The sequence below is a fragment of the Vulpes vulpes genome, chromosome 11, assembly GCF_048418805.1.
Source record: "Vulpes vulpes isolate BD-2025 chromosome 11, VulVul3, whole genome shotgun sequence".
NCBI lineage: Eukaryota > Metazoa > Chordata > Mammalia > Carnivora > Canidae > Vulpes > Vulpes vulpes.
In genome coordinates this window covers 95,908,987-95,936,436 of record NC_132790.1, presented here as the reverse complement: position 1 = coordinate 95,936,436, position 27,450 = coordinate 95,908,987, and the positions used below count along the sequence as shown (strand labels likewise).

The window sequence follows — 27,450 nt, the reverse complement described above, 5'->3', positions numbered from 1 at the left end:
CAGGATACTGTCCGTTTGAACTTTCCAAACCCGAAGTCTGGATCTGGCTTATGAGAACGGTCAATTGAATGCCATTCCTTGGAGTACTTTCTAGGCTGAGGAGCGGGAGGACTGCAACAGGCACCCCTGGTCTTACACATCCAATACGCGCCGGAAAATGCCATTATTAGCACCACTGTGAACATCCCTCGGGCTGTGGGGTTAGACAGGGCCAACCTTGGGCCATTGAACAGCAGTACAATTGGTAGTAGGCCAGGACAGGTTCTGAGGAGAAAGACCCAGCCACAAACCCTGGGGGAAAGGCCCATCCAGCAAGCAGATGGAATCTGGCTCAGGCATTGACAGAAGTAACTACCAACTTCAACAAGCTTTCAGCCTCAGTGTAGGTAGGAGTGAGGTGTCACGAGAGCTGAGAAGAGCAATGGTGGAGGGGAATCCAAGAGTAAGTGACAGGCATGGATCCAGGCAGGTGTTGACCTCAGGTGAGTCCAGCTGCAGGCATCAGCACCTGGTACCTGGGCACAAGACAGGGTTACTTTCATTCATTCGTTTGTTCAACAAATATTTGTGACATGCATCTTGGGGGGACGCTCCTCTGTGGGACACTCCTGCTCCTGCATACCTTGTCAGTATACCAGGGATACCAGGCCTGACTGGTCTTTACCTGGCCCATTTCACAGGGTTGTGTTGCCAGCAGGCAAGCTTGAGGGATGAAGTAATAATGCCTTCCCTGGGGATGAAGAGCAGGCTTGCTTACTATAAAGGTCATGAATTCCCCCAAGTCCAGGGTTCCTCATCCACAACACCAAATCACTGGGTGGACAGCCTCCATCTGACCCATGCAGTGTCTCCCATGAGAACTGGAGGCCAGGGAGCCTGAAGCAAGCTTGCTGATGCTATGTGGCCTGCTATCCTGGGACTAATAAGCTCCTGTGTTTTTGACCCTGGAGTCTCATGTCTCCTTCAACCTCCCTGAACTAGGAAAAGGCTAACTTACTAGCTTGTAAATTGGGTAAAACCAAATCCCAGACCCTCAGCCCCTAGTGTGTGCTAGCCCCATGCTAGGTCTTGGGGATAAAGCAGTAAACAAAAATAGCCCCATGCTCGTTCTTAAGGAACGAATACTCAAGTGGGGGGCCGAACAATAAATAACAAAATACAAGAAAAGAGCAGACTGTAATAAGTGCTGTGCAGACAGCATAGATGGAGTGAGGTGCTAGAGATGACCAGGCGCCTACGGTAGACTGAGTGGCCACAGAAAGCCAAGGAGAAAGCACCTGGAGGGAAGCACGGAGGCAAGAGGAGAACAGCAAGGACAGAGGTCCTGTGGCAGAACCAGCCAGTGAGGCCAAAGCACAACAGACATGGGGAAGATGGTTTGAGGGCAGGTCGGTGGAGCTAGATCCTTGCCCTGTGAGTCCAAGGCTAGGGGCTTGGATTTCCTCCCAGGTGCAATGGGAAGCCACTGGAAAATTTTAAGAAGGATCTGACTCAGAATTTAAAAACTGGCTCCAGCTGCTCAGCAAAGAAAAATGGTAGTAATGGGCAAGAGTGGGCACATTTAGGATGATATCGCATTAGTCCAGGTGAGACAGAATTATGGCATGGACAAGGATGGGTAGAGGAGAGCTAAATAGAAGTGGGCAGATTTGGGCTGAGTTCTGTGGGTTTTTTTTTTTTTTAATTTATTTATTTGAAAGAGAGAGAGCATGTGTACTGGGTTTCGGCAGGGGATGCAGAGAGAGAGAGAGAGAGAGAGAGAGAGAGAGAGAGAGAGAGAATCCTAAGCAGACTCCCCACTGAGCTTGGAGTGGGGCTCAACCCCACAGCCCTGAGATCATGATCCGAGCCAAAAACCAAGAGTCGGACACTCGACTGACTGAGCCTCAGATTTGGGCTGAATTTTAAAAGTAGGGTTGGTAAAAGTTGCTAAAGGACTGGATGGGAAGATGTGGACCTGGACTCAGAAAAGGGGAAGAACCAAAGGTGATCACTCCTAAGTTTCTCCTGGTAGAAATAAGGTGAATTCCAGTTGCTGAGATGAACGAGACCCGAGGAAAGAGCTGGTTTTAGGGAGACTCCAGAGAGTCACATGGGCGAAGGCAGCACCCAGACAGCTGCTTGAGTCTGGAGTTCTGTGGGGAGGCCAGGGTGGAGGTATCGTTTTGGGGGTGTCAGCCCCATATGGATGGTGAGAAGACCAGGAGGGATCATCTGGGTGGAGGAGAGCAAGACTCACGCTACGTCACACAACTGCCACATGAGGACACATGAGGAACCAGACCCCAGAAATGCCACTTCTAAGAGTGGCTGCAAGGTGGGGGAAACCCTCCAAAATTTGGTGTCACAAACCCCCCCCCCCAGGAAAATATCGGGTTCAAGTAGAACCGAGGGGCCACTATTGAGCATGGCTAGAAGACTGTCCATCTCTAATTCCTGCGAGACAAGCCCGAAGTACCGCTCCAGTTACTGGCTCCAGTCCCTGGGACAGTGATACCAAGAAAGAGGCCCACTGCAGCTCAAAGGCAGAGTTTCCATTACACCAGACAAGCACACGGGCTACCCGAGCCCTAGAGTTACAGAGGCTTCTGCTGACAAGAAGAGATGCCCCCTCCAGAGCCTGGCACACTTGCCACCCTTCTCCCTGGCCAACCCACCCTTCGCCCCTGTCCCCTAAGGGACGGGAGGGCATACATACCCAGAGGTATGCGCTTTCCTCTCTCCAGCTATGCTAATGCTACTCACCGTGCAAGGCCTAACTTGGTCCTCCTCATTCAGTACACACCAACCAATTGTTCCGTGGCTTGGTTCTGTGCTCTTACATCCTTGACATGATTTCGTTCTCATAAACAAGTTGAGGTGAATATATCATTTCCATTAACAAGTGAAGAAAGTGAAGCTCAGAAAGGCTAAGGAGTTTGTTTAAATAAATTCACCCAGCTTGCAAGTGGTGAAAATGGGATTGAAGCCCAGGACTGGGGCCCTTCCAACAGGCCCGCCCACCTGTAAAGGTGGCTAGGACAGGGACTCTCACAGTTTGGCTCAAGGCTGAAAGCAGAAGATATAAAAAAAAAAAAAAAGGCCAATTAAGATCACAAAATGTGCAACTACACAAACTATGTCATTACCAAGCAAATTACAGTCAGAGGACATGCAAATTGCTATGGAGTTCAAAGTGAGATTGGAAATGCTTCCTGGAAGAGGTGGTGTATGCAATGGGCCTTGAGAGCTGGACAGGATTTTGCAGGATTGAGGCAATTGGGAGGATGTGCAAAGAGAAAGGACCAGCCTCTCCCTGACCAACCTCAATGCACTCAGTGTCTAGGCCAGCCTTGTCCACCTCCCCATCCCCTTTACAGAGTTTTCCCTCTCTCATATTTCCTTTATCCCTACATCCCCAGCCCCTAACCCAAGCTTATCTACACAGAAGGCATCGAGTGAATATTTGTTGAGTGCAACAGTACCCTGTCTGATCTCCTAATTCTAGCCTCTCCTTTATCTGATCCATCCCTGTCCCGGCTAAGTTGCACAGCTAAAGCCAGCCCATGATTAAACCTACTCCTTCCAGAGAATTTGCCTAGTTTCTGGAAAACTCTATGCAAACCCCAATAACTCACACCCCCACAAACTCACAAAGCTGGCCTCAGTTGGTAATGACCTAACCCAAGGCCAGCCCATTCATTGGCTGAGCAGCAACCAACCTGATTCTCTTGAGAGAATGGAAGACTGTCTGTGGTGGGCACTGTACCCACACAGTCCTGGGAAGTGGGGCTGCGCCAAGGTAAGCCCAGCAAGAGAAGCAGAGACATGGGAGCTAGGGGCTCTGAGAGGTGGAGGGAGCAGCCACACTGCCGACCCTTCCAGGTCCCAATCTTCACCCCACAAGGCCCAGTGACACTCCTTTTCCTGTTTTTTTTTTTTTTTTTAATTTATTTATTTATGATAGGCACACAGTGAGAGAGAGAGAGAGGCAGAGACACAGGCAGAGGGAGAAGCAGGCTCCATGCACCGGGAGCCTGACGTGGGATTCGATCCCGAGTCTCCAGGATCGCGCCCTGGGCCAAAGGCAGGCGCCAAACCGCTGCGCCACCCAGGGATCCCTCCTTTTCCTGTTCTAAGCTTTCTGGGAGATGGCCTGTTATGCCTTCTCAGTGAACCCCCTTTGTTACTCTTTACCCTTTCTCAGTTTTAGACTGGATCGGCTCCCACCACCACCATTACAGAAAGTAACACACACTTCCTCTCTCTGATTTTTATTCTGTGATTATTGTGGCCAAGATTTATAATGTTTTTTAAAAACCTTTTATTATGAAATTTTCATAAGGAAGGGAAGACCATGTAATCAATTTGTTGTACCATCACCAACTCCAACAATTATCCACGCTTGGCCAATCCTGCTTCATCTATACTCTCACCTACATCCATATGTGGATTTTTTTAAGATTTATTTATTTGTTTCAGAAAGAGAGAGAGAGAGAGAGAGAGAGAGAATGGGCGAGCTCAGGTAGGGGCAGGGGGAGAGAGAGAATCTTCAAGCAGACTCCCCGCTGAGTGTGGAGCCCAATGCAGGGCTTGATCTCACCACCCTGAGATCATGACCTGAGCCAAAATCAAGACATTCAACTGAGCCACCCAGGTGCCCTCCACATGTGGATTTTTAAAATAAAATCCCAGGTATTTATATCATTTCATCCCCAAAAACTTCAGCATAGAGTATCTAAAAAATAGATACTTTTTTTTAGATACATGACAATACTGTCATCACACCTATTAAAATTAACTCCTTAATGTAATCAAATACCCAGTCAGATTTCTTATTTCTCTGGTTGATGTATTCTGTCTGAATGGGAATCCATGTGAGATCCTACATCATGATTGATAAAGCAGTTACATCTCTTTTAATCTATAGATTCCCTCTCCATCTCTTTTCTTTCTCTGAAACTCTTTTTTCAAGAACCCGGATTTCCGATCACAGTTTGCTGTAGTTTCGTTGCATCTCCAGATAATCACTTAACCGAATCTTCTGCACCTTGTATTTCTTTTAAATCAGTGGTTAAGACAAGAGGCTTAATCAAGTCAGACTTGGTTTTTTCTTTTTTTAAATGAGACTGCTTCATAGGTGGTTCGGGCATTGTGTACTTCCATCACAGGAAGGACAAAAAACAATCAATCCATCGATCTCTATCGGTTATGTTACGAGGCCAGTGATAGCCCATACTCCCTTACTAGGGATGACAGAATGATATTTTCCAAATCCATCACTACATCTTTATTAGCTAGAAAACTTGTATAGTAAAAGAGACTTCCCCTTTTCAACTATTTAAAAGTACATTTGACAAAGGAAAGGTAAGATACATGCTTATTTCCTTCATGAGTTTACAAAGTAGTAAGATCATTTCTATCCTCCAAAGTAACCAATAAAGCAACATTTTGAAAATATCATTATGTATCATGGATTTAAACTTTTTTTTTTTAATGTATTTCAATCCATTGTAGGTATTATCCTTATTGACAATCACAGCATTCCATGATGGCCTGGTAAATGCTGATTGATTGAGCTTGATTCCTGGTTTCTTTTAATATGACTTAATAGTCTTTGATGTTCCAGAGTCACCTCATTTCTTTCCTGCCTTCAAGCTAGCATCAACTATGTCTCTGAGGAACCTTCGCTTCTTTTAATGGGAAAGAATAATTCAAGATCACAGCCTAACATTCACTGCAGCATTATAAGCATACCTCGGAGACATTACAGGTTCAGTTCCAGACCACCACAATAAAGTGAGTATCACACTGGAGCAAGAAGAATGATTTTTTAGTATCCCAGTGCATATAAATGTTTATACTATACTGTAGTCTATTAAATATGTGATAGCATTATGTTTAAAAAATGTACATAACTTTAAAACGTTCATTGCTAAAAAAAAATGCTAACCATGATCTGATCTTTCAGCAAGTTGTGATCACTGACTACAGATCACCATAACAAATACAATAATGACAATGAAAAAGTTTTAAATATTGCAAGAATTACCAAACATAACACAGGGACATAAACGAGCAAATGCTGTTGGAAAAATGGCACTGAAAAAGTTACTCTACGCAGGGTTTCCACAAGCCTTCATTTTGTAAAAAACACAATATCTTCAAGACACAATAAAATGAAGCCAATAAAATGAGGTATGCCTGTATTTACAATAGCTACAACATGGGAACAATCTAAATATCCATCGATGGATGAATGGATAAAGGAAATGCGATACACACACACACACACACACACACACACACACACACACGGAATATTTATTCAGCCACAAAAAGGAATAAAATCTTGCCATTTGCAACAACATGGATGGACCTTGAAGGCATTATGCTAAATAAAATGAGTCATACAGAGAAAGACAAATATCGTATGATCTCATTTATATGTAGAATCTTAAAAAAAAAAAAAAAAAAGGACAAGCTCATTAATACAGAGAAAAGATCAGTGGTGGCCAGAGCTGGGGGTAAAGTGGGTGAAAGGGGTCAAAGATATGCATTTCCAATTATAAAATAAGCAAGTCATGGGAATGTAATGCACAGCATGGCGACTATAGTTAACACTAACGTATTGTATATTTCAAAACTACTAAGGAGTAAATCTTAAAAGTTCTCATCACAAGTAAAAATAATTATATGTAACTATGTGTGCTGACAGATATTAACTAGACATACCGATGGTCATTTTGCAATATATACAAATATCAAAATCTTACATTGTGCACCTAAAACTAATATTAGATGTCAATTATGCCTCAATAATAATTTTTAAAAACTAAAATGTTAAAAAATCGCAATCTAGGCAGTAGAAGCATTTTCTCTATTCTTGAACCAGTTTAAATGGATTTTTTTTTAGTTTAAATGGATTTTATGCCAAATACACTTTGACTAGAATTTTCAATGCTGCCACCGAAATAAATCATAAAGAAGCAAATTAGATCACACAGATCTGATTTAAATTTTCCCATTTTTAGACAATGATGCCAAAACAATTCAATAGGGATAGAATAGGTTTTTTTCAACAAATGGCGCTGGAATGATTAGATATTTATATGCCAAAGAATGAGATTGGTCCCTACCTCACACCACGTGTTAAAATGAACTTAAAATGGATCAGAGACCTAAATGTGAGAGCTGAAGCTATAAAACTCTTATAAAACTCTAAGTATAAATCTTTATGAGTTTGAATGAGGTTATTATTTCTTAGATATGACACCAAAAGTACAAGCAACAAAAGAAAATGGAGGTAAACTGGATATCATCAAAGTTTAAAATGTGCTTCACTGGATACCATCAAGAGAGTGACACACAGCTCACAATTATTTTCTTTTTACAAATCTTACATCTAATAATGCTCTAGTATTCAAAATACAAAAATAATTCTTATAACTCAACAAAAAGACAACCTAAATTCAAAAGCTGGCAAAGAATCTAAACAGATATTTCTCCAAAGATATGCAAAAGGCCAATAAGCACATGAAAAGACGCTCAATGTCATCAGCCCGTCAAGGAAATGCAAATCAAAGTCACAAAGCAGTATCATTTCACCTCTCCTAAGATGGGTATAATAAAAAAGACAGATACTAATGAGCATTGATGAGGATGCGGAGAAATTCAAAATCCCATACATCCTTGGGGGGGGGGGGGCAGTTCTCCAAAATGTTAAACATAGAATATCATATGACCCAGCAGTTCTATTCCTAGGTATACATCCAAGAGAAATGAAAACATATGCCCACACAAAAACTTGTACACGAATGTTCATAGCAGCATTATTCATTATAGCCAAAAGTAGAAAAACTCAAATGTATGCCAACCGATAAATGAATATGGTATATTCATATACTGGATTATCATTCATCAGTATAAAGAAATAAAGCACTAATACATGCTGTAAGGCAGATGAACCTTGAAAATGTTATGCTAAGTGAAAGAACCAGATATAAAAGGTCACATATTGTACGATTCCATTTACATGAACTATACAGGATAGGCAAATCTACAGAGATGGCAAGTAAATTAATGGTTGCCTAGGGCTGGGGATATTGTAAGCCAGTGAAGAATAGACTGCTAATGGGCATGGGGTTCTTTTTAGAATGATGAGAATGTTTTAAAATTGATATTAGTGATGGTCGCACAACTCTGAGTACACTAAAAAGCATTGAATTGTATGTTTCAAATGGGGAATTGTATGACATGTGAGTAATATCTCAGTAAAGCTGATGATAGATAGATAGATAGATATTTTTTTTTTTTTTTTTTACATCTCCCCCTGGTAACTTCGTGCTTTCAGGACTTGAAACAACATTCATTCATTCATTCATCTGTTTATTCAATACACATTTACTGGGCATCCACTCCTGAATCATTCATTTATTCAACAAATATATGTATTGACTACGTACCCTGTGCCAGGCACTGTTTCATACACAGAGGATCCAGCAAAACATACCAAAAAAACTAGCCTTTGTGTTACTTTCATTCTCAGGGACAAAAACAGGAAATAAATAAAATATACCAGAGGATTTTATGTCGTGTATTATATAGAAAGTAATTGATGGGGATCCCTGGGTGGCGCAGCGGTTTGGCGCCTGCCTTTGGCCCAGGGCGCGATCCTGGAGACCCGGGATCGAATCCCACGTCGGGCTCCCGGTGCATGGAGCCTGCTTCTCCCTCTGCCTGTGTCTCTGCTTCTCTCTCTCTCACTGTGTGCCTATCATAAATAAATAAAATTTTAAAAAAAAAAGAAAGTAATTGATGCTATGGAGGAAAATAAAGCAGGGAAGGAATAAAAATAAATCACAGTCAGTGGAGGAATAGCGGAGGGGAGGGGTTGCAGTTATAAATGGGGTGGTCGGGGAGGGCTTCACTGAGCAAATGACACATATGAGCAAAAATCTGAAGGAGGTGAGGGAGTGAATCACGCTGACATCTAAAGGAAGAATATTCTAGGCAAGAAAAATAGCAAGTGCCAAGGCCCTGGGGTAGACATGCCTGGTATGTTTGAGGACTATTTGGGGAGCAGAGTCAGTAAGAAGGGAAGTAGAGTATATAAAGTCAGAGAAATAAGGAGAGAGACAAACTGCTACTCTTTTGAGGTAGAGCTGAATGGAAGGTGCCCCTGTAAGAAGAGCGAAGATTATTCTGGACACTGGCCCCATGAGGGGCACATAGCCAGCTTGCCTGTTCTCAAGACAGGGCTACAATCACTAAAGTTACAATCACTGGTATACTGGAGCTGACACAAGTTTTGAGCAAAATTTTGAGGAATCTGAAGATTCAATTGATAAGCACAGCTATTATTAAAAATCAAATGTATGGGATCCCTGGGTGGCTCAGCAGTTGAGTGTCTGCCTTTGGCCCAGAGTGTGATCCTGGAGTCCCATGTCAGGTTCCCTGCATGGGGCCTGCTTCTCCCTCTGCCTGTGTCTCTGCCTCTCTCTCTCTGGGTCTCTCATGAATTAAAAAAAAAAAAAAAAAAAAAAAAAGTCATCTTTAAAAAGTGTGTCATAATAGGAACCATTACATAGCAAACAGTGAGGAAATCTTGCTCTAGTGCCTGAAAACCATTAGGCAGTTTAGCAAAGCCTTGGCTCCCGTCGTTGAGGACATTGATAAACTAGTGAAATTCCGACAAATGTCTTTGCGTCTTCACTCTGGGCCTTCCTAGTACCAGCCACCTGGGACCTAGACTTGTTCCTCGGTTTCAGCTCAAGCTGGTACAGAGGGGAGTCCAGCCAGGAGCAGTGGGAGGCTCCCCGGGAGCTGACTGACCGTAGAGAATTCCCAGTACAGGGAGTGCTACGGATTTCTCCTTGTGACTTGTGTGCGACAGGTCATGGGTATGGGTGCGATGTGTACTCTGTGTGTGTGTGTGTGTGTGTGTGTGTTTACGTGTATTTTCGGAGCGCTGGCTGTTACGCCCTCACCGCCCCCGCCGCACCCCTCTGGCTCCAATCCAATTCCAAATCCCTGGTTACAGATCTTAAGGACCAGACGGATAGAGGGGAGAGAGGCTTCTCAGGCCCACCGATGGACGGAAAGGGATGGAGTGATTTGGAAATCCCTCTGCTCCCAATCAGTCAGCCAGGCCTGAGGCCAGACGCTCCAGTGCATTGCTGCGGATGGTTACTCATCGAGGGTGAGTCGGGCTGTCCATTTATGGAAGTGCCACCCTGTCATTTTCAAACAAAAACTGTTTAAAGTACCAGGAAGAAAAGGGCACCTGGGGGGCTCAGTGGTGGAGCATCTGCCTTCGGTTCAGGGCCTGATCCCAGGGTCCCGGGATTGAGTCCTGCATCAGGTTCCCCACAGGGAGCCTGCTTCTCCCTCTGCCTGTGTCTCTGCCTCTTTCTCTACGTCTCTCGTGACTAAATAAAATTGTTAAAAGAAAAAAAAAAGTACCAGAAAGAAAAAGACCCACTTCCAAAAGAAGAGCATGCAGTAACTAATACAGACCTTGGAAAGGACACAAATTCACATGCAGGCTGCGACGAGCATGCCCTGGGCAGCGCTAACCCGGTGCGGAAGGCCAGAGGCTGGGAGGGCAGAGGCTGGGAAGGGCAGAGGCTGGGAGGGCCAGAGGCTGGGAAGGGCAGAGGCTGGCAGGGCCAGAGGCTGGGAAGGGTAGAGGCTGAGAGGGCCAGAGGCTGGGAAGGGTAGAGGCTGAGAGGGCCAGAGGCTGGGAAGGGCAGAGGCTGGCAGGGCCAGAGGCTGGGAAGGGTAGAGGCTGGGAAGCTACCCCGGCCCCCTGGGGCATTCCTGACGACCCCTGCCTACAGCCCTGGGCCCCGGGCCTGCCCACAGTGACCCGAGTCAGGGAGACACTGGGAGCCAGGGCCTGGCACCCCTGCCACTGACCCCAGAGAGGCCTGGAGGGAGGGCAAGGGGGGGGGCCTTCACCCTGACTCTTGGCGGGCACAGCGGGCACGTCCTGCCCCTGACAGGTGTGACGTGCCCCACCAGCCACCCACTCAGCAGTTTTGCTCCCTAATCGCCTGGGCACAGCCGCCGGCGCCCCGCGGCCCTGACTCAGCAGTCCTGCCGCCCGGGGCCTGCTGGCCGGGGGTTCGGGCCCGGCTGCCCCCAGCAGCACAAGGAACTCCCACCGCCTCTGCGGACTCTGCGAGTACTTTCACCTTCTCATCCTTTGTTGTTGTTGTTGTTTTTTCTTTTACTTTCCTAGGTGGGAATTTTTTTTTTTTTTTAAGATTTTATTTATTTATTTGTGAGAAACACACAGAGAGACAGAGACAGGCAGAGGGAGAAGCAGGCTCCCTGCAGGGAGCCCGACGCGGGACTTGATCCGGGGACCCTGGGCTGGTGCCCCGAGCCGGAGGCAGCCGCTCTGCCACTGGGCCCCCGCGGCCCCTAGGTGGGGGTTAGGGGTGCTGTTAGAGTAGGCGAAATAAACTTGACTAGATACATACAGACAGGGGCGCGGGCTGGCTCAGTCCCTCGGTTAAGGGTCTGCCTTCGGCTCAGGCCACGATCCGGGGTCCTGGGGTTGAGCCCCACGTGGCTCCTTGCTCAGCGGGGAGCCTGCTTCTCCCTCTCCCTCTGCCCCTCCCCTGCTAGTGCTCGTGCTCTCTCTCTCTCTGTCTCTCTCTCTCTCTGTCTCTCTCTCGGTCTCACTCTGTCAAATAAATGAATTAAAAACTTGAAGAAAAGAATACAGTGATCCCTGGTTGTGGAAGTTTCGATCCCTCTGCCTGGCCTTCAGGGTGGACCCAAGGGCTTGTGCCTGTCACAGGCCCATCAGCCCCGGGCGGCCTGCACGGGGACAGAGGCCACAGGCCCCACTGCCTGCAGGGTCCGGCCCAGCTGCCAGGCCAGCGGCAGGCAGCAGCGTGTTCCGATCGCCACCGGGCTGGGCCTCGCCGCCCGCTGCCCGCTGGCCCTGCTCCGTGCTGGGCTGCTTGGCTGGCAGGGAACGCAAACCCGTCCAGTTCCGAGGGGACAAGCATCTCCTGTAACGTCACGACAGCGGCAGCAGTTAGTGGGCATTGGTATCGGGGGGCTCGCCGGCTGTCGGGCCTCCTCCCCGCCCTGGGCCCTGGCGGGCAGACTGTGCACCTCCCCACCAGCCTCCCCACCAGCCTCCCCGCGTCGCCTCCAGCTGGATTGGCCTTTGGGTGGTATGGGCAGGCGATCGCAGGGAGGGAGGGTGGGGCTTGGGGTCTGTGTCACCCCCCCCACCCAATTCTTCCCTGTAGGGCTGACTGGCCCAGCTGCACTCCTGACCACAGCCCCCAGTTCCTGTCCCCCGCCCGCCCCGAGACCGCTGGGTGTCTGCTAACTGGCCCCTCCTCACCCCCTCAAACCGGGAACTGGTAAAGCCTCCCTGGAGGTCCTAGCCCCAGGGGGCTCCCTGTCTGTCACCCACACATTTGCAAACGGTCCCTCACAGTCTCCTCCGTTACCAGCTGAGAGTCCTGCCCACACCCAGACTGCTACCTGGCTGCAGAGCGCTCCCTACGTGCCCAGCTCCTCCCTAACTCCTACGGTCATCACGAAATCCCACGAGGTGGACACCAGGATTAGCCCGGTTTGCAAACGAGGAAACTGAGGCACAGGGAGGGCAAGTAACTGCCCGAGTTCACACAGCAGTAGGTGGCAGGGCCAGCCTCCGACCCGGGCAGCGCAGGGTCTGGATGGGCTCCTGAGAGCACAGGCCCGGCCAGACACACGGATCTGGGGTCTGTGGCGGGGTCCAGAAACAGAAGGCTCCTCCCGGCCCCAGGAGGCCTGGCTATCTCCCAGCTCCCAGCGCTGCTGCGTCACTGTGACTCAGCCAGGCCGCCCCTGCCCACCCTGTCGCCAGCACCCTGCTCCTTGCCGCTCTTCCTCTTTTTTTTTAAAGTTTATTTATCTATTTATTTATTTTGAGAGAAAGGGGGAGCGTGCATGGGGGAGGGCAGGGAGAGGGAGAGAGAGTGACCCTCCAGCAGACTCCCCACTGAATGTGGAGCCCGCTGCAGGGCCCTTCCTCGGGACCCTGAGATCGTGGCCGGAGCCAATACCAAGAACCGGAGCTCAATCAGCTGAGCCCCCCGCCCCCCGGCACCCCTCTGCCCTCCTTCTCTTGTCCTCATTGCTTCTGCCCAGGGCCTTCTCCGTGTGTCCTTTCATTTCTACCCTCCAGCAACTGCTGCTGACCCGACGCCCTCAAGAGAGGGTCTGCCTGATTGGGTCAGTGCCCCGTCGGGATGCCCTGCCCTGAAAGTCAGTGGCCTGGTCCACCAGGCGATGGAAGACCGTGGAAAGGCCCCCTGCAGGACTGTTTCACAGCAGAGAAGTCAGAAACATGCACAAGCTAGAGTCTGCACAGCGTGCACCGGGGCAGAGATATGGGCCTTCTCCTGGCAGGTGAAGAAGGATAGACCTCACCACTCCCAACTGTTCCAGAAGCCCTGGAACCAGCTGGCTCTCCTTGCAAGCAAGAAACGGATGCCAGAAAACCCTTGCATGTCACCATGAACTAGGTGAGGCAAGGCCCCGTTTCTCGGGAGCACCACGGCAGGCTCAGGCCTGTCCCAAGTCCGTCCACATAGACGCCCACCCCGGTCAGAGGCTAGGGCTGGAGTGGAAGGGCCACCCAGGACAGAGGGACGAAACCAGGCAGGAGACACATAAGTCACTCCGGGCCCCTTCTCAGACCTCTGGGCGTGTAGCAGCACCCAGACCCTGATAGACTCCTCTGTGTACACTCCTCACATGCCCGTTTCATCTCCCCGAACATTCCACAGGTTCCAGACATAAAGCACTCCTGACTGCCTGTCTGCCCAAATGAGTTCCCTCGGCCCCAAAGGTCTTCTTCCACTTTCTTCCAGCCAATTACTTCTCCCTCCACAAAACCTCCCAGGTACCCCAAACTGGATCCACTGTCCTATCGCCGGTGCCCCCACCTCTTGGTTCTCTGGAATGGCCTTCGCCACGCCCCACGGCCAGGTCTAGCTACCCCCCTCCTCTCTTAAGCCACCAGCTCCTCAAGAACAAGGCGAGGGGCTCATTCATGGCTATGTTTCAGGGCCCTTCCCTAGGCCAGGAACATGCTTGGTGGCCCCCAAATGATACTAGAGAAACGGAGAAATGAAGAGCGGGGAACATAGCCAGAAAGCAGCAAGCAGGAGGGTGGCTGCTGTTTCCAGAAAGGAATAGTGGCGAGGGCTGGGGGAGAGGGGAGCAGGCGGGAGGGACAGCAGCACAGGGGCGTCCCAGCTGGTCGCCACGTGGGCACCTGGGGCCTCGGCCCCTGAGACTTCCAAGGAGCCACGTCGAAGGGCCTCAGAACTGCCCACCGAACAGACAGGGGTCGAGGTGGTCTTCGGCCTTCAGCTCCCTCCTCCATTGGTCGGAGTTGGGCCCACAGCGTGGGGAGTCCCTCACACACCCAAAGGGCAAGAGGAGACCAGCGTGTCCACACCGCAGAGGCAGGGAGACACCAGACAGCAAGTGTCAGCGCAGCTCAGGGGAGGGCCGTGCACCACACAGCAGGGGCCCAGGAGCAGCCGGGCCAGAAGGATGCAAAGCATCATCGGTGCAGGCTTCTGGAAGGCATAGACACTGGGGCACCTGGGTGGCCCAGGGAGCGATCCTAGAGGCCTGGGATCGAGTCCCATGTCGGTCTCCCTGCATGGAGCCCACTTCTCCCTCTGCCTGTGTCTCTGCCTCTCTATGTGTGTCTCTCATGAATAAATAAGTAAAATCTTAAATAGAATAAAATAAAATTAAATAAAATTAAATTAAATTAAATTAAATTAATTAAATTAATTAAATTTTAGGGACACCGAGGTGCCTCAGCGGTTGAGCATCTGCCTTCTGCCCAGGGTGTGACCCCGGGTCCTGGGATCGAGTCCCACATTGCAGGGAGCCTGCTTCTCCCTCTGCCTGTGTCTCTGCCTCTCTTTGTCTCTTGTGAATAAATAAAATCTTAAAAAAAAAATAAGGCATAGACATTAAGGCTGGAAAAGCGGGGTGAAGGTCAAACTGCAGGAGCCTTGATCACCAGGCTGAAGGCTGGACGTGGTAGGCTTCCCAGAACCACTGCGAATTTCTGTGCCACGCAGAACATAGACGGCAGCACCAAGGGGTGGCTGGAGTTCGTTGTGGTCCCCTCCCTCCCTCCACGGACCAATCTGTCCTCTCCCCAGACCTCTGCAAACAAATCTAGGATTTAGTAAAAACCAGTACAACGGCTGCACCCCTTCTCCGGTCCATCCACAGCCACGCCTGAGCCCCCACTCCCCCACCCCGGCCTCCAAGACAGAAATACTAAGCCCCAGGTGGTGCTGCTGGCTCTCTCCCCTCCCAGGAGGAAAGCCCTATAAACACATTTTTCAATATTTAGTTCTTTGTGTTTATCTTCAAGATCTAAAGAAAGAGGAACTTGGGGACCTTTTAAGAAAAAAGCCAGTCGTGACCGACTTGACTTCCTCGTGGCCAGCAGCAGGGTCTTTTAGCTCCTGAGGAAGTAGGTCCATTCCAACTTCCAAAAAGGTTTGGGGAACTGAGAGGAGAAAGGAAAAGGGAAAAAAACAAAAACAAAAACAAAACGAAAAAAAAACAAACAACAAAAACAAAACCCTTCCAAATGGAATCAAGAGGAAGACACGTGGAAAATGTCATGACACTGCTGACACTACTCGTTCAACTTCTGAAACAATCCCACTGGACACACACAGTGAGAGCCGGCCTTTGGGGCACCTCACACTTGTGCCCCGCGTTCCCTGCATTTCTCTCTCTTACCTTCTGACCTGGGGCCACATTCATCGGAGTCTCCTCCAGAGTCACTTTCTTTGTCCTTTTGAGACAAATTGGATTTTCCTGAAGGGTCCGAGATCAAAGGCAAGAGGCAAGAGGAAAGAGGAAGATTGACTTTCCCGCGTGAGTCATCATCGCCTGGATCACCAAACACAGAGTTTGCCAAACGTTTTGAGCCGTGATGACACTACGCAGACAAGATTACCGAATTCCTGCCTGATGTTTAATGAAAACTTTTCATCCGATCAAGGGCACTGTCGCTGTTGGTGACACTGTAAATTACCCATCACCCAGAAATTCTGCTTCTGGGAATTTATCCTAAAGGAACTAATAAAGAATGTGGGGTGAGGTTTAGCTCCGAGGATATTCGGCAGACTGCTCTTGAAAAGAAAATGTGGGGATCCCTGGGTGGCGCAGCGGTTTGGCGCCTGCCTTTGGCCCAGGGCGCGATCCTGGAGACACGGGATCGAATCCCACGTCGGGCTCCCGGTGCATGGAGCCTGCTTCTCCCTCTGCCTGTGTCTCTGCCCCCCCCACCCTCCCTCTGTGACTATCATAAATAAATAAAAATTTAAAAAAAGAAAAGAAAAGAAAATGTGGAAGCCACGACGATTCCCAAAAGAGGGGGATTAGCTGGAGACAGTGCCATCGTGCAGTGGAGCTGTATGTTCCACGCTGCCGTAAAGGTCCACACCGCGTGTTTCCACACACCCAGGGCCACATTTATACAGTACGCTCCGACACAAAGTGAAAAGAATCCGCGGTATCCCCAGATTCGGGTAGATGGGATTGTGTGTATGTTAAGTGTTCTCTCTGCTTGATTTGTCCCATTCTGAGCATGAACTGCTTTCCTACTACAGAAAGAATAAATTAAGGAACAGGCCTACTCGGGGAGGTCCCATGGCTCGTGTACAAGGTGGCCAGAATTTCCCTCTTTTTTCCAGGCTCAGGTCATAGAATCGTTTGGTCCACTAGACACTTATCCAGCCTCACCAGGACACGCCAAGCCCTGCACATTCCTGGGGACACAACGGTTGAAGGCACGGAGTGGCTCCTGGCCTTGAAGAACTCATGTCAGGTGGGAACACAGCTACCTCAACTGAAACCCAGCAGCGACCTCAGGGAAGCCGAGGGCCTAAAGCACAACTGCCCCCCCCCCCAACCCCCAAGGTCAGATTCCACAGCGACTAAGGCAGCACTGTCCTAAGGGCAGGCTCCCAGGCGCCTCCCAGCAGAGCCTCCCTTCAGAGGGACCAGCCCTTAGGCACAGCTAAGTGTTCCCAAGGGAGCATGTGAGGAAATGGTCACAAGCCTCTTTTTGGCAGCCTATGTGGGTAAAATCTGAGCAATGCCGTGGTCAGCCTCCTAGCAGCGACACCTTTCTGATCTAATATTTCCCTCCTCCAGAAGGATACTACAAGGCCCTATAGTAAAGAAAGACCTTCTGCTTCCCTGTATTCTAGATGTGTTAGACCTGGTCTGAGTTTCAAAAATGCCATTTTTTTTTTCTAATTGCAATTACATGTTGCCCCCTCGTGTTCATCTATATGGTTGCACCCTGTAGTAATAGGGTGAGGATGAAGCAGCGGGAGGCCTGGGCCCTTGACTTCCCAGAAGGGGAAAAACTAAACGTAGGCAACAGGCCTGGCAAAAGCACACAAATAAGAGCCACTTAAGTTGCAAACTATGAGTCATGGCTCTATTTTTTTCTGTAACAATATACAATCTTCGAGTTTGGGTCCGGATAGTAATAGGCAATGTTTAGCGCACACTTGCCATGTGCCAGGCACAATGCATGGCATTTGTTAACTCAATGCTCGCAGCAATCCTGAGAACGATTAGCTGCTCTGCGCTTGTGGTGTACCTCACAGCTCAAGGAAGCAGACAGACGTGAAATGTCACATCAAAACGAAGCAAACGAAGCTAAGGGGCCCATGGTCTGCAGAGGGTAATGGAATGAGGAGCCACATGCAGATCTTTTTCTTCTTAACAGCTTTACTGTGATATAATTCACTTGTCCTACAGTTCGCCCACTTAGAGGGCACAACTCAATGGCTTCTAGTATGTCCACAGAGCTATGTGACACCACAGTCAACTCTAGATCATCTTCATCATCCCTGAAAAAAACCCACATGTCCTTTAGCAGTCATTCCTCATTTCCCCACACCCCACTGATTCTAGACAACCACTCACCTACTTTTTGTCCCTATAATTTTGCCTATTCTCCATTTTAGAACAACGGAATCCCATAATGCATGGTCCTTTGTGACCAGCTTCTTTTACTCAGCGTGTTCTTGAGGTTTAGCCACGTCACAGCATGAGTAAATACGTCATTTCTTTTTACTGCCAAATAATATTTGATTGAATGGATAGTCCACATTTTAATGATCAAGCTACCGGTTAATAAACATTTGGATGATGTCCCTGAATAGCACCGATCCGAACATTCACGAACGAGCTTCTGTGTGAACGTGTTTCTGTTTCTCTGAGGCATTATTTCTGGGAGGGAATTGCTGGGTCATATGGTGACTCCACGTTCATCGCTACTGAGGACCTGCCAGATTGTTCCCAAAGTGACAGCACCATTTTGCATTCCCACCAGCTGTGCGTACGAGTTCCAACTTCTTCACATTCTTCCCAACCCGTGTCTAGGCCATCTTAGTGCACGTGCCGTAGTAGCTCATCGTGGTTTTGTATGATGGCTAATGATGTTGAATGCATAAAACCATTTCTTTTTGATACTGGTAATATGGTAGCCACACGGGCCGAAGTCACATAGTCTAATCTGATTTTTATGAACAGCCTAAACATATTGATAAAATATGAGTAAGGACCAATCAGAAGGGGTGGAGTTGAAAAATTCACTCAACTGAACCCCTGTTGGAGATAAGAGACTGTTTTGGGTGCTGGAAATAGGGCAGACAGCCACACAGGAATAGTTTCTGCCCTTGTGGAGTTTGACATTCTATCAGGGGTCACTGACCAAGCAACAGTCTACAAAATGAAGTAATTACAACCACAAACAGCTCTGTGAAAGGGAAGTGGAGGCTCTGAGACACAACAAAGGGTCCTGACTTGTCTGAGGGCTTTTAGGGAAGTGAAGTTTGAGCGGAGATCTGCAGGATGAGTTCATGGTCAGAAGAGAGGGCGGTGGCATAGAGGGTGCTGAAGTGGTGCAGGTCGTGTGGGGTGGGGAAGCTGAGCAAGTGGGAGGGATCAAAAGGTGGTGGGTGTGGCCGGGGTGCAGACACCAAGGAAAGGAGGCTAGAGACACAAGCCAGATCATACGAGGAAGATTGTATATTGCAACTTGTGTTCAGGGTTTTGACCTTTCTCCCAAAAGCAATAAGACGCCACTGCTTGAAGGGTTTTAAGTTGAGAGCTGGATAATGGGATTGAATTTGCACTTTTCAATGATCACTCCATCTGCAATTTGAAGAATGCGAAGATAAGAAGGAATGTAAGGAGACCTTTCAGGAAGGGATTTTAACTAAGCCAGGCCAGAGAGAAGAGTAACTTAAGTCTAGAATTGGGGACACTAGAGAGATTTGAGAGATAATCTCAACTAGGAGAAATTTTGAAGAAACTTAGGGAATGATTGGATTCAGGGGCTGGGAAGTGGAAGAAGTCAAGGATGACTCTGCAATTGGATAGATAATAGCACCATAGACTTGAGAATGGGAACCCGAGGGAAGGAGCAGGTTGGGGATGGGGGAACTCATGAGTTCATTCCAGAGAAGCTAAATTTCAGTGCCCAGGAAACAGTCAGCAGAGAGGTGGGGTGGACAGTCTGATATACAAGTTTGGAACTCATGGGGTGCTCAGGGTGCAGATGGTAAATGTAGAGTCTTAGGTGGAGATGAGCTGATTTAGGGGAAAGGTGTGGAATTAGAAGAGAAGGAGCCTAGTGATGAGGCATGGGTCACTGAAATATAGTTAAAGTCACATAGAAGAGCATTTGCCAGCAGAAGGGCTGAGGAGAGATGAAAGAGATAGGATGAGAACAGGGAAACGTACTTGAGTCAAGACAGAAGAGTTTCAAGGAGAGAGTGATCAACAACATTAGAAACAACACGATAACCACTGGATTTAGCAACAGAGAGGTCACCGGTGACCTTAGCAGGATCTAACGTGCTGAGTGGTAGGGGCTGAACTCAGGCTGCAGTGAGGTGAAGAAACTGAGAGGAGATGAGTAAACAACTCCTTCACGAACTAAGGAGGTAACGGGCAGAAGAGGGGAAAGAGCTAGAAGGAGATGTGTTGTCATGGGAGGGTTCATTTAAGACGGCAACCTGAGGCATATTCAAATATGGATGGACCAGCCTTTTTGCCAAGTGTGAAGAAGGCTTGGGATTCTGCAGAGGTGATGCTAGAACCCCAGCTGCCTTTGTCTCTGAGCTCAAAAAATTTGGGGTCATGGCCACTCCCTTTCTACACTAAGCTGGGGGAGCCCTGGTGGGACAGTATCTATTTCAACTGGGAACTGCTTTCCAGCCTATGTGGGCTATTGAGCCAGACCGGCCCTCAACACAGACAATCGTCTAGAGCCCAGAACACTTTGGAACCAGACTTAGACCTGTCTGCTTAGGAGCCATTCCCCACCAGCCAGAAGGAGTCAGTCAGCCCCAGGAGAACAGGGCACTATAGAACACTGTACCTGCCATGGCTGACTATTAGCCAGATCCTTCCCGCTCTGGACACACCCCCGGAGACAGAGATCTGCAGTGGTGGGGACTTCCAGAATGATGCTGTCCTCCTCTACCCCACCCCAATACATGCTACTTTTGAACCGTGAGCTGTGATCATATGGCCTTAGGAAAGCTGAAGGGTCAGCCTGGGAACTTGTTTCTTCTTTCAGTCCCTAACGAGACAATAAATTGTTGTTTTTAGAGGCCTTAAAAAAAGCAAAAAAAAAAAAAAAAAGGGGAGACAGGAGGATGAGGTACAGAAGGGACAAGGCTGAGTGACAAAGAGCTCAGTTTCTGGAGCCAGACCACGTGGGTTCAATTCTATTTCCTCTATCTGCTGCCTATGTGGCTTTGAGGAGGATGTTTGACCACTCTGTGCCTCAGTTTCCTCATCTCTAAAATGGAGGGAAAAGGGACACCTGGGTGGTTCAATCAGTTGAGTGTGTAACTCTTGGTTTCTGCTCAGGTCATGATCTTGAGGTCATGGGATCAAGCCTGCTTTACGCTCCAAGCTCAGTGGGGAGTCTGCTTGAGATTCTCTCCCTCTGACCCTCCCCCTTCTTCCAGCTCACATGTGCACTCGCTCTTTCTCTCTCTCTCTTTGTCTCAAATAAATAAATCTTTTTTAAAAAAATAAAATAACATAGCGGGGTAGGAAATGGGACTACTGTTGGAAGGGTTAAATAAGAGAACATTTGGAAAGGGGTGAGATGTGGAAAGAGCCACTTTGCTAATGCAGGATTCCAGAACCACACTGACCACCCTCGCCAGCCGCCTGAGCTTTGCTCTTAGACCCCCATTTGCTCCCATTTAAAATCCAATAGCAACAACTAGACAGTTCCTGAAACAAAGGCGGGAGGTGATCATAAACTGTTTCTACAATTAAAAATAAGGCACCAACAAAACATGAATATATGCCCACCAGAAGTCATAGACTAGAAAGTTCTAGCAGCATGATTCATAATAGCCTCCAAGTTGGAAGCTATTCAAATACCCATCAACAGAATAATCAATAAATAACTGGCATAATCAGACAACGAATACCGTATGGCAACGAGCATACACAATCTACCTCCACACACAGCGCTACGCATGAAAGAAGCCAGATGCAGGAGTATATGCTGTATGGTGCTATTTGTATTAAGGGCAAAAACAGACAAAAATGAATCGACACCCTTAGATAAGAGGACAGGGATTTCCCTGGGGGGTGGGTAGTGACTGGAAGTGGGGGAGGTCTGGACGAAAGGGAGTTTCCTGGAGGGCTGCTAACATAGACTTTAATAATTTTGAAGAAAACATTCAATAAAGGACATAGTTGGAAAATGTACTCCTTGATACGCTCTAAAGTCCTCTTTCAAATTCAAGTTTCCTTATCGGGTTGGTGAAACAAATACATACATTCTGAAATGCAAAGCAACAACAGGCTTTTGCGTTGTTTCCACAAAGGCAACGACCCCAGACTCTGTAAGAGGTGTTTAAGAGGCACCATTTCTCAGAGGGACTTAAGTTCTTTCATTTCCTCAGGACGTTCCAGTTGGGTAGCTTCAAAGGAAGCATCTCCCTGACTCAGCCTCAGGAGGGCCACTGGGTCCGGCCAGGCAGCCTCACCTGCGTGTTTGAACCAGCATCTAACTGTTGACCCTCTCTCTGGCACATGGTTTCCCAGAAAACTAGGAGTTTTGACTGACAGTCACTTCTCATCTGACATCGAAATCCCTGGAAGTTTCCAAGACAAAGCTGAGTTGCAGCCATAGTCCTACCTGACCTTCTCCGGCCTGGGTCTCTTATTTTTCTCTTCATTCAGAGCCTTTGCCTGGACTGCTGACAGAATGATTGGCGTGACCTCGCTCTGAAACTAATACCAAGACATTTACCAAATTTTCTCTGAAACTATACCTTCAGCTCCTTTCCACCATATTGGATTCCCTGTGATTTGAGAAAATAAGAACTGCACTGGATAAGTCACATGCTGCTTGAGACCATCTGAGTGGTGGCCTGCTCACCGGGCCTTGCTTCTGTCCCTACTTGTCCCTCATTTCTTGTTCTCTTCATATTTGGGCTCCTTCCCATTTTCCCAAGTGTGTTCCCTAATGTCCTGCTTGGGGCCAATTGTGATACTACAGGGTTAAAATTCTCCCCTTTTCTTTCCCCCACCTGCCTGCTCAATGCCACTTGGAATCAGAAATAAAACCATCCAAATTCAGCTAAGTTGTAGATATCAATCATCAAAAATGAAGCCTATAAATGGATTCCTTCCAGTTTTTGGTAATTTCCACCAGACACATAATTCTTCTTTCTTTCTTTCATTCTTTTTTTTTTTTTTAAGAGAGAGTGAGACAGAGCATATGGGCAGGAGCAGAAGAAGATGGAGAGAGAGAAGAGCTCCACACAGGACTCAATCTCATGACCCTGAGATCATGACCTGAGCCAAAATCAAGAGTCGGATGCCTAACCAACTGAGCCACCCCGGCGTCCCAACATAATTATTTTCAAATTGATCTGCCTTTGTTTTCGACTTCATTCTATAAATTACTATATGGAAATTAAACTACCTCACTTAGTCGATGCCAAAGGGGAGGAAGCAACTAAATAAATCACATTCCGTTGTGTCCCAAAGAACAAAGTTCCATTAAAAGGTGAATAAACAGCCATAAAAATAACACACTGCACGTATCTTTGTGAGGTAAACAGTGAAATCTGCTTATCAGAGATGTTTCAAGTGAAGAAGTTTAAATGGCTTTGCAGATATTCTGTTGGAATTAGCCTGGAGAAAGAAACAGAGCATTAGGAAATCAAAAGTAAAGTGGTCATGCTCATTTGTGTTGAGGAGTTGATCCAGTCTAAACCGCAATAATCTCCCCAGTAATATAATGGTGAAGGATTCCAGAACTTCACGACTGAAATGTAGGGTTCAACTTTAGTATTATTGCTATACACACCCATCTTTGTCAATTCCTATAAAACCAATCCAAACATGACGGCACAGATAGGGTGCTCTCAAGGTTTGGTCCCCAGACCTGTAACATCAGCATTATCTGGCAAACTGTGTGAAATAAAAAATCCTCAGAACGATCTCAGACCCACAGAATCAAAAGCCTAGGGGGTGAGGCTCATCAATCTATATTTTGACAAACCTTCCAGGTAATTCTGATGCGTGCTTACGTTTGACTAGAATTCATTTTCCCCTAGCACACAGAAATACCAGATGCCCCTACTTTTTTGTGAAGTCATGAAGGTGTCTCTCCTCCTTGTCCCATTAGCCCACCTGGGTATGAGACTTCATTCTCTATGTCTCTTAATCAGGGCCACGAGAGAGACTGTTATCCTCAGGATCCATTTTTCCTTATCCCTCTTACTATTACAATCATCGCCCACCCCATTCCACCACAACTTTTAACAGATCATAGGGCTTTCTAGCAAGAAATTACATAACCAATCCTCTCTTACCTCTAGATAAGACTATGCAAATAATTAGTCTGGATCAAGAACCCATGAATGGAAGGGATGCACTCAACTTCCAGATTATATCTTTCGAAAAAAATCCCAAACAACCTGGTTACCCTCCTCTTTGTCCCACCACCCCCACCCCCGCCCCAACTAACTGGAATACTAATATGGTTATTTGGTTCTAAGAATGAGGACCACCTTGCTCTGGTAGAGCAGCAAGACAGAGGACATCTGGGTCCTTGGATGGTCCTAGATCAGAGCTGCCTCAAGAACCTCAACTACAGTCTTCTGGAATGTTATGTGAGAGAGAAACACTGTGATTTTATTTGAACTGCTATCTCTCTCTGTTACAACCTAGCCTGTACTTCTTTCATGGTCAAATCTTCCTTTCTAGAGTTTCAATCCTATTTCCTTTCCTAAGGCTGGGATTTCACGCCTCATTCCCATAACCCACCTTTTACATATATTCCCATCCAAGATAGTTGCCACTTTACATAACGGATTTCTAGAAATAATGGGTTTGGTCATTTGGACCAATTTCCCCACTGAAGAACTCTACAAAAGCCAGACACCTTTACTTATTTTTTTTTAATCTACTGAAAGTCACTGAAGAGGTAACAAGGCAATTTAAATAGCTAAGCTAAGCTAATGGACAAGAGGGAAATCCAAAGTGGTACATGTGGGCTTGCTTTCTCCCTGGGCATTTGCCAATTCTAGAAGAGGTGTCTGAGAGGCCGAGCAAGACTTTTGATAGCCTTGAATTGGCTAAGGAAGTTTTTTAAAAAAGAGAATCAGAGCCCACCAACTATGGGAGAGGAGTGCTGGTAACCCCCACACTTGAGACCCCGACACTGAAGGCTGCGTGGAAGGATGAAGTGGAATAATCCTGGTAGGGATGTGATCTAGCTTTCAATCACTGTAAATCACCCAAAATTGGATTAAGGTAATCCTGGATTAAGAGCATTCCTAGGTTCCTTCTTAAAGCAAACGTAATTCCTCTCCAGAGAAAGATAATATTTTATAAACCTCAAATCACTACTACAATTTTTTTCAAATAACAATGCCTGGCACAAAATAAAAAATCAGTAAATACCCAGGTATCATGGCGACAGATGGGAGCTACACCTGTAGTGAGCACAGCATAATGTATAGTATATTGAATCACTATGTTGTACACCTGAAACTAATGTGACACGTGTGAACTGTATAAAACAAATTTTAAAAACCCAGGTATTTAAAGAGATAAGACTGCGTGCACAAAAACAGCAACAAAATCAGCAGGGAAAGAAACAACAGAAACAAATCTGGAGGCTTCCGAATACAGGCGCTTTGGGATACAGGCTTAAAAATAACTGTGCTCACAAGGTTAAAAGAGACCAAAGACCAAAGGTCAACAGGAGAGCTGAAAATATTAAAAGGGACAGAACAGAGTCTTTTTTTTTTTTTTCCTAGAATTTCCAAATAGAATTAGGCATTTTCTAGAATTAGGAAACTGCGGGCTGACTCCTGCTCATGGAGAGAGGTTTTTGAGATCATCCTCATCTAAATCCCATGAAAAGGGTTCTCCTCAAGAGAGTAGAGAGAAGGAATGCTGTGCCACCAAGAACAGTCACTGTCCACCAGAGGGCTTCATGACAGTGACAGTGGATGATGGCTAACACAACCAAACAGGGGACCTGTCAACTTTCAGCAAGTTTCCAAATTAAACGCATCCTTAGTAAAGAACTTTTGTGACCTACATTTTCCTCTATGCTTGGCCATGTTTTTTTCTTGCTCGGCCATGTTCCCACCCCCATCCGCCACCCCCACACATACCCCTGCACAGCCCCTGCTTCTCTGTGTTTTTGTCTCTGGAAATCCCAGACCCCATCTGCTCTTCATGGTTCTGCACTCAAAACCTAAGCTCCCACCACTTTCCCACTGAGTCATCCGGTGGAAGGAGCTTCTGAGTCAGCAGATGGGTTGATGGAACAAGCCCCTAGGCTACCCCCCAAACCCATCCAAAGACCAGAAGTTGCTTCCTCACCTCTGGAAATAACAGGACACATTTCTACTTCTTCCTCCCCCCTCCCCTTTCTCCCCCACCTTCCCTCTACTGCCTCACACCCACCAATGGACACAAGGCGTGAAAGGGACCAGAGAGCTTTGGGGGGGGGGGGGGGCTGTGAGCCTCTACCATTTAGGCTTATGGAGACAATCTCCTCCCATCTACCAAGGGAAGGAAAACCCACAGGGCTATGGTTGAGAAGAAAGGGGACTGGGTCCCCCAGGCCACAAGTTGGGGACATAAAGCTCCTCAGCATGATGTCGAAGGTTATTTACCCAGTGATTAGGTATGATCCACCAAGTAAAATCAGTTATTTGTGGAGTATCATGGTGAACCTACACACATTTTATTTTATTATTTATTTATTTTTAAAGATTTTATTTATTTATTCATGAGAATACACAGAGAGGAGAGAGAGAGAGAGGGGCAGAGACACAGGCAGAAGGAGAAGCAGGCTCCATGCAGGGAGCCCGATACGGGACTCGATCCCGGGTCTCCAGGATCACGCCCTGGGCGGAAGGCGGCACTAAACCGCTGAGCCACCCGGGCTGCCCCCTACACACATTTTAAATGTAGTCAAATATTTTGCATTCAAATATTTTGCATTCTGGGGCACCTGGGGGGCTCAGTCGGTTAAGCATCTGTCTCTTGATTTCGGCTCAGGTCACGATCTCAGGGTTGTGAGGTCAAGTTCCGTGTTGGGCTCCATGCTTGGCGTGGAACCTGCTTAACTCTCTCTCTCTCTCTCCCTCCCTCCCTCCTTCCACCCCTCCTCCTCTTCTCTCTCTCAAAAATAAAAAATCAACTCAGGTGGTGTTATAAATATATATTTATTGCAAAAACACCTATATAGAGGTGTATACAGAGCTAAAATTAAAGGGCCTCTTCACTCCCACTCATGACTCATTCCTAGTCCCCACAGGATTTGTTTCTAACAACAACAACAGCCTTCTCTTGTATGTACATATATACACGTGTATTTATCTCCATCTGTACCCAGGATGCTACTGTACCCGAGGCATATCACATGTGTGTTTACTCATTCCTTTAGAGAAGTTCCAGTTACTGCACTGTCTAGGCTACAACAGAAAAATCACTTTTAACTCTGTCATCTATTGCCATACAACAAACCACCTCAAAACTTAGTGACTTCAAAGACAAAAAACTCACCATTTAGTTCATGATTCTGTAGTTCAGCTGTGCAGTTCTGATCGGGGCCAGCTGGCTCATCCCTGTAGCCAGTTGGTGGGTGAGCTGGAGCTCTCATTCACATTTGGCAGGTTGGCAGCTGGTAGGCATAAGGGCCCTTGGCTGTACCAGCTTGTCCCAGCTCCACGTGGTCCAGAGCCTAGCCCAGCCTCGCCCACAGTGACCTCGGGGTTCCCAGCAGCAAAAGCTGCCAAGCTTCCCAACCAGTGCTCTGGTCTTTCACCCACATCACGTTTGCTGATGTCCCATTGGCCAAAA

The 27,450-nt window shown here is 47.4% G+C and overlaps 1 protein-coding gene and 1 long non-coding RNA gene across 3 annotated transcripts in view; both read left to right on the top strand.

Moving 5' to 3' along the window:
- The window catches only part of ERICH6 (glutamate rich 6), a 94,325-nt gene that overhangs the window by 27,564 nt on the left and 39,311 nt on the right, over nt 1-27,450 (top strand). Inside the window, exons 1-2 of one of the 2 annotated variants that reach the window (XM_072727135.1) lie at nt 5,631-5,778; nt 10,022-10,180. In XM_072727135.1, coding sequence (XP_072583236.1) covers nt 10,072-10,180 — 109 coding nt within the window. In that variant the 5' untranslated portion in view covers nt 5,631-5,778; nt 10,022-10,071. Of the gene's footprint in view, nt 1-5,630; nt 5,779-10,021; nt 10,181-27,450 lie in introns of those variants that run through there. The other variant, XM_072727134.1, reaches the window with a different exon arrangement.
- Nucleotides 12,997-22,692, top strand: LOC112932755 (uncharacterized). The gene is made up of 3 exons (XR_003237550.2): nt 12,997-13,523; nt 16,746-16,879; nt 22,014-22,692. It is a non-coding gene; the product is annotated as an uncharacterized lncRNA (long non-coding RNA).